The sequence below is a fragment of the Fulmarus glacialis genome, unplaced genomic scaffold, assembly GCF_000690835.1.
Source record: "Fulmarus glacialis isolate BGI_N327 unplaced genomic scaffold, ASM69083v1 scaffold7497, whole genome shotgun sequence".
Lineage (NCBI taxonomy): Eukaryota > Metazoa > Chordata > Aves > Procellariiformes > Procellariidae > Fulmarus > Fulmarus glacialis.
In genome coordinates, this window is record NW_009225046.1 from 24,100 (window position 1) to 36,402 (window position 12,303).

The 12,303-nt window shown below is 41.5% G+C and overlaps 1 protein-coding gene across 1 annotated transcript; it reads right to left on the reverse strand.

The window, feature by feature from the left end:
• Positions 1 to 2,470: 2,470 nt before the first annotated feature.
• LOC104080078 (dipeptidyl peptidase 1-like) lies at positions 2,471 to 10,335 on the reverse strand. Its single transcript, XM_009582345.1, has 5 exons — positions 10,106 to 10,335; positions 9,528 to 9,683; positions 7,771 to 7,886; positions 3,876 to 4,007; positions 2,471 to 3,108 (listed from the first exon to the last, which is right to left on the reverse strand). The coding sequence occupies exons 1-5, from the start codon at positions 10,321 to 10,323 to the stop codon at positions 2,606 to 2,608; spliced, it is 1,125 nt and encodes a 374-aa protein (XP_009580640.1). The 5' UTR covers positions 10,324 to 10,335; the 3' UTR covers positions 2,471 to 2,605.
• Positions 10,336 to 12,303: the final 1,968 nt, after the last annotated feature.

A 12,303-nucleotide genomic window follows, 5' to 3' on the forward strand; every position in this document is an offset into this window, starting at 1 on the left:
AACTCTCCCATCCTCACGTTAGCACCAGTGCAGCTGCCACACACAAGCAGTGATGGATAGACAGACATGGGAATTTCTAAGAAAATAACACACAATCTTATTCAAAACACAAGTAGCTGACATGATACGAGGCATGGTGAATAGCAAGTATTTTTATATTCATAGTGCCATGAGTGTCAGCAGCAGTTTGATGATGAGCTGATTTCCTAATGGGTGAAGGATAGTAAAAATAACTTTTATAGCCTTATTCTCAAGCTAATCTCAAGTGATGTTAAAGAAATCCAAGAATCTAGCACATCCATACAAAGCCATAACTTCATGAAAATATTAAGAACTGACACTTCCAAATGCATGGAATATTTGAAACGCATTGTATTTGTGTAGTTGAAACCACAGGCACTCACGGGTGGCAGGACAAGCCAGCAGATCACCTACACAAAGACAACCATCTACTGCACCTCATGAGAGTTTATACTGGTGTCAACATGGCTGCTTATGTATAGAGAAGCTGTCATCCAAATTAGGTCAAGCTGTGTACCTGTAATATCAGCACAGCAGGAAGCTTGCTGCTGGCATTGCACTGCAGCCAACGTAGTCTTGTCTTCTATACTGAAAGCACAGGCGACAATTTCTTCCATCCTCGATTGTTTCAAGCAATTTTCAGCTTTAGTTTTATTACTATAATTCAAATCAATACCTAGAAAAAGGGTAATGGGTGACCTGCTGAGATTTGTTTATCAGCACATGAACTATCACACCATTATTATGCCTGATAACACAACAAACACAAACCACGCATACATGCTGTCAGGGGAAAGCAGTATTGCCTCTTCCACCCTAGGAAAACTTTCCCCAAGGAAAGCACAAGTACAGGACGAGAAAGGGGAAGAGAGGAAGAAGGGCAAGAAAATAGGTGTTGTGTGCTTGGTTGTGTATTTGGGGCAAACAGGTGTGTGGGAGAATTGCAGCTGCTACCAAGGGATTAAGTCCTCATGGGAATCTCACTTTTGCAGCAACACCAAATAATCCAAGTGGGAAGGAACAAGGTGAAAGTGCCCCCCCACCAACTCCCTCAGCTAAAATGCTCCAATGCACAATATAAGCTTTTCTAGAGGTTCTTGTTCAAATTCTGCCAAAACACAAGGTCTAAATTTCCAAACACGGTTTGATAGGTTTTGGCAGGGGGTTCAAAGAAAGAACAGCCAAAACCATGAAGCTATTCTTCCCCTGCCCCTCAATTTGAGCAAACTAGAGCCAAGCAGTTCTTGTGAAATTCTGCTACTGAAGTAAAAGGGAGTTTTCCCTTCCAAGTTAAATGGCGTGTTTTGATTACAAACAGACAACCGTTCCATTTTTCTGTACTTTATAAATTTCCCTGAACCCTAAAAAAAGAAAATAGAAGATTGCATTTTGTATATAAAAATACTAACTACTTTGGTCACATATTATTTTAACAGAAGATTACCAATGAAGTCATCTTTTACCCATGAAGTTGGGAGTCGCCTCTAAGCCACTCCTATTTACTCCTGTGAAGAACAGCAAAGACCAGTGCTGCATTAACCAAGTACTGTGTTGCAGCTGAGTTTCATCTTGAAAGAAATGGTTAATTTCAAGTGTTGCAATCCCCCCCGCCCCCCAACTCTATTTCTTTACTTCGTATATTTGAAAGAAATAGGGCAACAGATTAACAGAGAGGCCTTAAGCAGGATTACTGGGGAATTAGCCAATTTACTCAATGAATTGTCCCATATCCACAGCAAGGACTACTAGACTCCTGGACAACCTTGCTTGATGCTGCTGTGAGAATCTTGGCTTCAGCTGGATGATTCCTAGTTCCTCTCCCCTTTCATCCTCCTTCCCCATCAGTTTAGATCTTGCTAAAGTAAAAAGTTCTTGACAGGAAGTTCAAAACTTAAGACAGGTCACTGAAATAAAGAACCAACTACTTCCACAAGTACAAACTCCTGCAGGAGTGGGGTAATTTTTATTGAACTCTGAGATGATCAATTGCAAAGCACAGCAATAAAATCCAGAACTGGAACATATAGTAACAGCCTAAAATGTAGAATTGATTTTTATTGTCATAAGGGTTTGACATGCAGTTTTTGCAGGACACTTAAAGCTTTAAAATTTCCTTTCAATCAGTGTAATTGCCCATTCCCTCCCCAATACACACTTACGCTCTAAATTGCAGTGACTTCCTGATTTCTGAGAAGTAAGGCACTACCGTGTCCTTTCAGAGTAGTTACAGATTATCATAGCAGATGCTTCCCTCTGAGATCTAAAGTTCAAGGTTGTCCATGGAAGAAAATGCAACTGGTGGCTGAAGATGTATACCCAGTGATGAGTAACTATCACCACTGTTACCGAAACAGCCATTGCATTCTACGTAATCTACTGTCAGACTTCAGAGGAAGCCTTCAGTGCACAGAGCAGAGCTAACAGTGTTCATCCTCTCACCTAGGGAAACTGTTTGCTCTGTTCTGGAAAATTTCATTAAAGCTCCCCTGTTCAAGCTAGGGGACAGATTTTAACCACAGTTTCTAACACTCAGTATGGTCTTACGGCTGGGGACAAGGTACTGGATGGATGAAGACCTCTGCATTTACAATTTTGGAATAGGAGTTGCAGCCACTGCAATGCTTTCAATTGCACATTCATCAGTGCCACGGCGGATTCTGAAGTAACCATCTTCTCCCCATGAGGTGCCCCAGCTGTTCTTCACAATCCAGAACTTCTCACCACTTTCTGGGTCTGTACCATAGCCCACCAGCAAGACAGCATGATTGGTCAATTCAAAAGGATTGAAGTCATCCTGCAGCCCGGTATGATGGTAGATCCCCTCTTTATAAAGCATGAAATCACTATAAACCTCGAAGGCAACAGCCATTGGCCCATGCAAAACAAGCTCGAGTTTCATCAGGGCTTCATTGCAGCCTCCATAGAAACCACCGACATAATGGTACTCAGAAGCATAGTAGTGGTAACAGCTGTGCTTGAAAGTGCATGGAGAATCTTGGGCTGTGTAAGGGAAGCAGTCTTCTTCCACCACACCAAAGTCTTGGACGTACTTTCCAGCAATAAGGTATGGGAAGCCACCATCGCAACCTAAACAGAAAAAAAAAACCTGCTTATTCCCTTGGAGAGATATTTGAGGTGGGAGACTCTCCTACTTAAATCTTTTGGAATACTTTCAGATACAGTATTGAGCACAAACTGCAGTGACCCCAGATAATTCTAATATTCCAGTTGTTAGCTATAGCTAGCTTTCTGAAACATGCAAGACAAAATTCACATCAGTGGGAGCTATACTGGGAACACTAATGCATGGACCACCTTCTCATCCAACTGTTCCTAACACTCCCCATCAGGAAGAGCAGTTAGTTACATGCAGTAAAAAGACCTGTCCTAACATGGGTACTGTCCTTTGGAAAGCTTTAGTCATTGCTTTTGCTCACCTCCCCCTCCCTGTACGCTCCTCCTCCCTCTGAACATATTTTTGGGAGGATATTTGGTTCTGCTCTTACTAGGCATGCATTGCAATTTAGCTATATTTTTAGTCCTGCTCCTTAGATATTCCCCATCTCCCAGGTAGATCTACCTAAAATCCAACAACATCCTGAGCATGAGGCCACCTACTCCTGGTTCAATCCCATCCCCACACTAAGGTGGGCTAACAGGTCTGGAATATTTTCTGCAATCTTTAAAAAAAAAAAAAAAAAAAAAAAAAAAAAGAAGAAGTACTATAAAGTATAGCCTGCCAGATACTTTATGAAAAAACTAAACCGTGGGTGATGGGGAAGGCATGGAAGTTTTTAATATACAGCCTCCTTCTGCAGCATTATCATTACTGAAAGTTATGTTTGTGTACTTACCCTGAGAATACTGGCTGCAAGACACAACCTGCTGAGGACTAAAGATCGGTTTCTGAGTGTTGTTTGTGAGGATACGTATTCTTGCTTCCAGCATGCCCATGGAGGCAAATGCATAACAGCTGCCACATGAGCCTGAAGAAAAAAGAACCACAAAGAGCAGTCAGCAACATAAACAAGGCAAGTCACCTGCATTCAGGTACAACTATTGCTAGAGTCCACTGAAAACAGTCAAAACCTACGAGACAGTGACTAGAACTTGAATACTCATAGAGCAAAAACTTTAAATATACATTTAGCTTTTAAGCAGGCAATTCAAAAAAACAGTTCTAACAACTTCTGAAGGAACACTGAGCTTATTCAAGAATAAGAGACAATATATTGCTCTTCAGTGTTTTTCAGTAGTATCATTTAAGAGCTATGCTATTCCTTCAGAATGAACCCACAGGGACCACATTAGCAGGGCTGAGAAGGCTCATAACCTACTGCCTCAGACTATAACCCTTTATGGAACACATATGCTAAGGAGCAATGAATTATTTTAAGTGAATGCTGACAATACTGTTCTAGATTATTTCAACCTATCAATGGATTTAATGCTGTAATTTCCAGTTGAAAAAATATTCCACCTCTAGAGCTACCCCTAAAATAACTGACTTTTGAGAGTCTAGTGGTATAAATAGCAGGTTTGATACAGTGGATTCACGCCAGCTCCCCTTACTTCCCAAGGGCATGTAATTTTTACCCTGGCTTTTCAGAGGCACCTTAATTTCCCTTCTGTTTCCTGGCAGAGAGTTAAGTCTCCTTACTTGTGCATCAAAATTTAGTATTGCTTCTAGTTTTAGGCCTCTTCATTCCCTAGGAGCTTCCTGTAACACATTAAAAACCTTTGGAAGTAGAATTACAAGCATCACAAGACAGGACAATTACTTGGATGAGGTCCTATTTTACCCACTGATTGTCACCAAGGTGCCTGATTTCCTTTTGTTTTCCTGACAGTAGGAAAGTCAAATATTGCAGAGCTATGAAAAGGAGGAAGGTTTGAGGAACAAAACAAAATACTTTCTCCTGAACTGTGTAGGTGTATAAAAGCAGAGCTATTACAAAAGTAAGACTTCGTGAAATTGCACCTTCGCTCAGCTAGACGTATCTCTGAAGAGAAGGGGCCAAATCAGCCTGAACATGAACGGTCTTTGCCCAGCAGGTCAAGCTGACACTTGAAAGGTGAAAGGTGCCTCCCACTCATTGTACAGTCACTGCATCCGAGATGGGCCACGCTGCAGAACACTTTGTTGCCTTTTGTGTGCAAAAATGTAAAAAATACAATTAACGCAACCATTTCAGTCTGAAGTCTGTTGGGATGGTTGCTACATTTCCTTCCTGCTACCACAGTGGTATTTGTAAGGCCCATAGCATGATAACTGCACTGTATCAACAGAGAGCCAACACAGCTGCAAGAGTAGTTGCTTTTCTGAAACTTCCCACAAATTCTCTTCCAGAGTCAATTAAAGCTTCAGCCACATCAGATTCCACTCACTCTACTGCAAAGGGCTGTTACATTATGAGAGGAAGGAGGAGACACAGCACACCTAGTGAAGAATCAGCTGGCCAGGCTTTTCACCTACTTTGATCTGCAGAAAAAGCTTGCAGAAAGAAGTCAGCAAGAAATTGGAACTGCACTCTAAGGCTAACAAAATCTAAAGGCTCCCCTCTTCTCCCCCCAGTAAAGTTGATAACAAGCAATAACAGGGTTACCTTCAAAGATGACATCTCTTGGCTCAAAGATACAGTTACTGCTCTATAATCAACCTGAGAACTCAACCTTTACTTTCTTGACTATAGGAAATACTTGCAGTGATGCTAATGTGCTGGCAGTAAATATTATAATCCAAGACAACTGCAGTTGCATGAGGCCTGCCATATCTCAAGGTATTCTACAGAGAATGCACATTTCCCTTCTAATTCTTAGAATCATACCATAGTTTGGGTTGGAAGGGACCTTTAAAGGCCATCTAGTCCAACCCCCCTGCCGTGAGCAGGGACATCTTCAACTAGATCGGGTTGCTCAGAGCCCCATCCAACCTGACCTTAAATGTTCCCAGGGATGGGGCATCTACCACCTCTGGGCAACCTGTGCCAATGTTTCACCACCCTCATCGTAAAAAATTTCTTCCTTAGATCTAGTCTAAATCTACCCTCTTTTAGTTTTAAACCATTCTCCCTTGTCCTGTCAGAACAGGCCCTGCTAAAAAGTCTGTCCCCATCTTTCTTATAAGCCCCCTTTAAGTACTGAAAGGCTGCAATAAGGTCTCCCCGAAGCCTTCTCTTCTCCAGGCTGAATAACCCCAACTTCTTGTCCACTTCAGATGCTGTATTTTTTTCTCCTTAGGTAAAGAGCAGTGACTCCACAAGCATGTGATATCTGGGAACCCATGATCTTGTAATTCATACAATTCACTCTGCATATTGCACACAACTGGCATCTTACTGCTTGCAGCCTTCTCCCCCACGGCATTTTCTAATTAGTCATCTAATACTCTTAATGATATACAACTAAGACTTTCTAATACTGTCATTTTAATGAAGCATTGATATCCAGTGCCTCAGAAAATCATACAAGCTACCATAAGCAAGACTTAATTTGTATGTTAGCACTATTTTGTACAAGGTTATCTTTTGGAGGTTTGTTTTGTGCTTTTTTTTTTTTTTTTGAAAGCCTGAAAGCTAAAATTCTTATTTAATGGAGCAGAATGCATACTCCACAGAAATTTGACATACTCAGCATGGATTCTCAGATTACAGGAAAAGTGTAGGCAGCTCTATTATTGGAAGCAACAGACTAGTTCTCATTTAGAGAAACTTTGAAGCAACACAATGGAGAAAGGGTAAGTTTGGGACCGAGCATTGAACTGTTTGGAAGAGCCCTTGGGATATTCACACCAGGAGAAAATACAGGACTCACACCTACAAGGACTGTACCATTTCTGGTTACCATCTTTCAGTGATGCTGTGTGTCAGCTTGTGAGCCAGAACTCCCACAAACCTTCCCATGTTTCTTCTGCTACCAGGAGTCCAGCTGGCAGAATTTGGCAGAACTAAGCCATAAATGAGGGACCAGTAATTTAAGTGATTCCTTCCCCACCATGCTAATGTTATGTTCCCTTCCTTCAAAGTTGCAACCAGATAGCTACAAGTAGATGCAAATTTATTTTGAAATGGTGGATCAGAGAAGGGACACATTAACTGAGTCCACGCCTGCCCTCCAGTATGTAATCTAATTCAGGTATCTCACACCACAGTGCTATAAAAGTACTCCCTATAGAATAAACATATACCAGAATGGTATCCTTTTAAGTCTACTTTGAGCTAGATACTTGCCTACCATAGGGGCAAAGAAAAAAAAAGACAAGTAGTTTTTACAAGTGTTCTATATTTATCAGTGTCCACACTTTTCATAGTGACTGACATCTCCTTTTGCAACTAGCCATTTAAGTAACTCCTAAAGTTATCGGGGTGGTAAGAGTTGGAGGCAGTATAAACAATTTTCATGGGTTTATTCATTAAAGCTGCATGATAATTTGCCATCAGTGCAGAAAATCATGACTGAGACTGTTTGGACAAAACTAGACAGCTGTCTTTATGCAGGGCACTGTGGTAATTGGCTCTCACTCCAGCAAGAGAGATTGCTGTTTGGATAAGCCAGTACCACCTTCTATTTTGGCACAGTGTTGTCAGCCAGGACTCCACCCAGTTTCCACAGGTTATTCAAAGTAAAGGTGCAATCTGTCAACTACAAGACATTAGACAAAACCTTCTTGTTAACAGCAAATTACAAAGTACATCAAAGGAGCTCTAGAGCATTTTATTCAGAGTTTTGATTTTTTTTTTTTTTTTTTACCTTGATTCCGAACAGGACTGACATAATTGACACCATTCACATTTCTCCAGTCCCAGGATTCTGGCAAACCTGAAACTTTTTTGAGTAACTCGGGTGTCAGAGGTGCAGGCTTCGGTCTAAAGAGGAGAAAACGTTTCCGAGTAACACATCACACTCTAGACAAGGAAACAATCACGTAATGCTCGGTTGTCATCTTCTGGCGTCTACTAGTTGCACTTACTTCACGCTAAGCAATTTGAAATAGTCTCCATCTAAGCTGAGTGGGTGTCAATCTCAAGAGATTAGTTTCAGATCAAATCTCTCCCTGAGGGAACTGTATTATGAACTATGCACAAGCTGGTTAGGTCTAATACTTTTGAACCAATCTGAAGTGCTGAGGTAACTCTCAGTGACTGTAGCAACACAGCTCTGCAACAGCTATTTTACACCTCTGCCATTGCAAGGCATGTAGAATATCTGACTGCAGAAGGCACCTCGCTTTAGCAGCATGCACTGATAGCAACTACAGACTGTTTAATTGCAGACACAGACATGGCTTACATCAACACTTCAATAACTGCAGTCCCACTTGCCCCCAAGACTTCACCGGAGCAAGTTTTTATTGCGACTATTGAAGAAGTATCGAATGTTACTTGTCCTCATCTACCACTTGCAGCTAAGTGATGCTCATATCAGCAAGCCAAGAGCTTCCTGCATTCAGCTTTCACGCAGCCTGATGCTTGTCCCATAAGTCATGCGTCAAGTGCCATCACAAACACCAGACTCTGGAGTCTGTTCTGAAAGCACGAGAGGGCCAGCAAAATACTGTCATGGCACTACATGGTGTTACAGGCTTCCAAATAGGTTACTGTATTTAAGACCATCTACAAGGAGACTTCTGTCTATAGGCTGAAACCATGATAATCTGCATGACGCTCCCACGCAAATCAGAATTTTTATTGTATAGTAGGACCTTCTTCTACAAACATACAATTGCCACAGTTTGGAAAAGTAACTATCATTCCTACCCACAGCAGTATCAGAGTGGAAAAAGCAAAAATACAAAGAAGGTAAAACAGCTATAAAACAAGGGAATCTTCAGATCAAAAGAACTCTAGTTCTCTAATTAATGTAGAGGACCATGCGTCCATCCCCATTACCACTCTCTGCCATGGGATCTGCAAGACCCTGAAGACACTCTCAGGGCTACTTCATACCTTTTCACTGAGACACTCTACTCCTGTTAGAGGACCCTGGTTGCGGGCATGGCAAATTATCAAAGCAACCAGGGAATTCCCTCAGAAAATCTTTATTACTCATGTTTAATAGCAGAATGTGGTTCACTGCTTTTTACTTGCAATTATGAACTAGCAGAACCAGGAAGATAGTCAGGCAGAAACTCATGACTATGGCAAGCAGCTGATGGGTAGACAGGAGAGTGAGATGACAACTGAGACTGTCCCCACTTGTTCCCTGCATATACAAATTCAGCAGCGAGTTACTGGGCAAGATTAAAGGGCAGATGACCATATTTGTCTCAACTACTTGAGACAACAGATGCTCAGAATAACTATTCAAATGAAGAAATATGTTGGCATTCCATGAAAATGAGCTGGAAGGCCTTCAAACTTGATTAAACATCTGAACTACAAGCCAAAACACAGCTAGGAAGAGCCAGGACAAATCATTGAATAGAATCATAGATTAGCGTGCAGATTCAAATACAAACAGATTCTTTGCAGCAGTGGGGTTTATGGCAAAATAAAAGGCCTTAGTACCTTGAAGCTCTGGAATAGAGACCCCCAGCTCTCCTAGTTAGTTCTTCCAGGGCAAAGTTCTCATACTCCTTGTATCTTGTTGCTCTCCAGGACTTCTGTCGAGCATTGATAGCATTTACAAAGTCAAAGTTGTGCACATATCGTCTGCTTGAAAGTCTGCAAAGAAAAGCAACCAAATAAAACAGTAAGAAGAGGACTGGCATTGGAAAGTAAAGGTGTTCGCTAAACTGAGTATGGAAAAGACTAACTCTGGAGGTGTCTTCTAGTAGGTACTGATAAAGAAACATGCAATTATTGGATCAAGGCAAGGTTTCTGAAAATTGAGACATTAAGTAGGAAGGCTACAATCATCTTCTTTAGACATGCCAGTTTTGTAATTGGGCTTCACCACAAACTGAAGGAGAAAGTGTGATGTGACAGGCACACCCTCCTCTGTGCATTTAGGTTTATTCCCAACATTATTGCCGTCACTAACTTTGCCCTCAGTCACAGAATTGGTCCATATGGTTTTAGCTGAAACCTGAAGCACAGTTACCAAACGTTTTATTCCAGTAAAAGGTCACTTATCTGTTGCTTACCTTCCCCTAGGCTTCTGGAGAGGTAGCTCATTTATGTGAACATCTGACGGAGATGAAGAAATCTTCTGTCCACTGAAACAAGCCCAATTGTGGCCAAGTATATCATGTACCCATCCTGGTAGAGTCTCATTACAGTAGCTGGTTACATTCTGGCCTTCCTTCTTGTACTGTAATGTGAAGAGGTTATGCTTGTGTTGAGTAGATGCATTTGTTAGCATAGCAGTAGTCCCTACACACCCAGCTGCTTTTTGCCTGTGTTTTAGAGTAAGTGGCCAAACATATATTCCAGATCAACCAGCATCATGTTTGATTTCAAGACAAAGAAGCATCACGAAAAGGTTAAGCAGATGAAAGAAATTGATCTTTATCAAATTGCTAGAGGAAGACAAACAGGTTGTGACTTGCACTTTTAGCAACAAAGCATGCATTAGTACCAGCATCAACTAGCAGGTGCTAATTGTTTGGGTTCAACAGTTACTTTCTAGGCAAAATGTAAAAGACCTCTTAGTACTTATCCTTCTCTTCAAGGCCCTATGGTTTCTTGCATCAAATATGTGATTAGTCAAACTAACCCTGGACTGCTGCAGAAGTTTGAGAAACTAAGACTCACGGCAGCCTGAAAAGTAAACACAGGGAGAACGGCAAGTTTCTCACCCAGTAACCTCTCAGGGAGAACTGTACTACAGCATTTCTGTTTTAGAAGTCAGAACCAAAGATGAGACTTCCTGCAACTGGTTTAAGTTTAAGCTGTGGTGGAAGAGCATCAAGAAACAATTTCACCTGAACTATCAAAATGACACAATAAGAAATGATGACCCATAAGAGCAACTCATTTGAAGTTGGCAGTGAGGGGAGTGTTACTAAAGCTTCAAGTCCCAAGTTCTAATACTTCCTTATTCAGCCATACAAGTCTTCATTTTACCACTGAAGAGGAGTAATAACCTATTAATCTATTAATCTATTCAGTAAAATGTGTCTTCATACAACAGTTAGCACTAACACTTTGCCCAGCTGCATAAATTTACTGGATTAGCAATCCTTTGACAGCAGAATGCCCGGGGGGGGGTTTCAAGTCCCAAGTTCTAATACTTCCTTATTCAGCCATACAAGTCTTCATTTTACCACTGAAGAGGAGTAATAACCTATTAATCTATTAATCTATTCAGTAAAATGTGTCTTCATACAACAGTTAGCACTAACACTTTGCCCAGCTGCATAAATTTACTGGATTAGCAATCCTTTGACAGCAGAATGCCCGGGGGGGGGTGGGGGCGGGGTTAGCAATCCTTTGACAGCAGAATGCCCGGGGGGGGGGTGGGGGGCGGGGCGGGGAAGGATCTTTACTCATCTCTTAAGGTTAAAGTCTGTTTTGAAGGTTAAAGTCTGTTTTGTATTAATCTACACAGGAGCCTGAAACACCCATGCAACAAATCTTTAACTTGACCCTTCCAATCACACAAATCACTTAAACAGAATCCAAGTTTCCTAGTCCAAGAATACTTTATTAAATCCCATCCCATTCGAGTTGCACATGCACAATGGTACAGGGATTTTGTAGCTATGTTTCAACAAAATGCTTGCTCAGCCTCTTCACTGAAGAAGGTGGTGGCTTACAGTGATGGAAATGCCTCAAGATGGAAAATAAAGTCAGTAAAGAGACTAGGAGGTTTGTGACTATGTCAAGGCTCTGTGGGGAATCTGAAGGAGAACACATAACGAAATAGTAAGTCTCTCAATCATAAACTTAAAGGTTAATCCTCTGACTGTTTTAGAACAATGGGAATTTGCTTTGCCCACAGTTTGGAGGTTGCCGAGGCATCACATCTACATCCTTGGTTGTCTAGCAAGGTAAGCATGTTTGCTGACCGGAGCAGGACAGGGGCAGGAGAAGGCCGAGCTGTTACCTTGTCCTATTCATCCTATCTTACTGTGCAAGACTGTGCAATATGGTAAATAACTACACTTGGCCAAATACCAAAGGCAAGGTCCAGAGATGGCTTTTGAGAAATACCCTCTTCAGAGCAGCTGTCCTGGTTTCGGCTGGGATAAGGTTAAATTTCTTGCTAGTGCTGTGTTTTGGATTTAGTATGAGGAGAATGTTGATAACACACTGATGTTTTCAGTTGTTGCTAAGTACCCTCCTAGTCCAAGGACAGCTCCCATGCCTACTGACTGAGCTAGGTACACAAGGTGGGAGG

What these genes read in the sequence shown, in the direction of transcription:
- LOC104080078 (XM_009582345.1), bottom strand. Translation starts at nt 10,323, where the DNA reads ATGCTAACAAATGCATCTACTCAACACAAGCATAACCTCTTCACATTA. An exon ending in CTCTATTCCAGAGCTTCAAG is followed by an intron (nt 7,887 to 9,527) that starts GTACTAAGGCCT and finishes TCTCCTCTTTAG; the next exon opens with ACCGAAGCCTGCACCTCTGA. An exon ending in TTGCAGCCAGTATTCTCAGG is followed by an intron (nt 3,109 to 3,875) that starts GTAAGTACACAA and finishes TTTTCTGTTTAG; the next exon opens with GTTGCGATGGTGGCTTCCCA.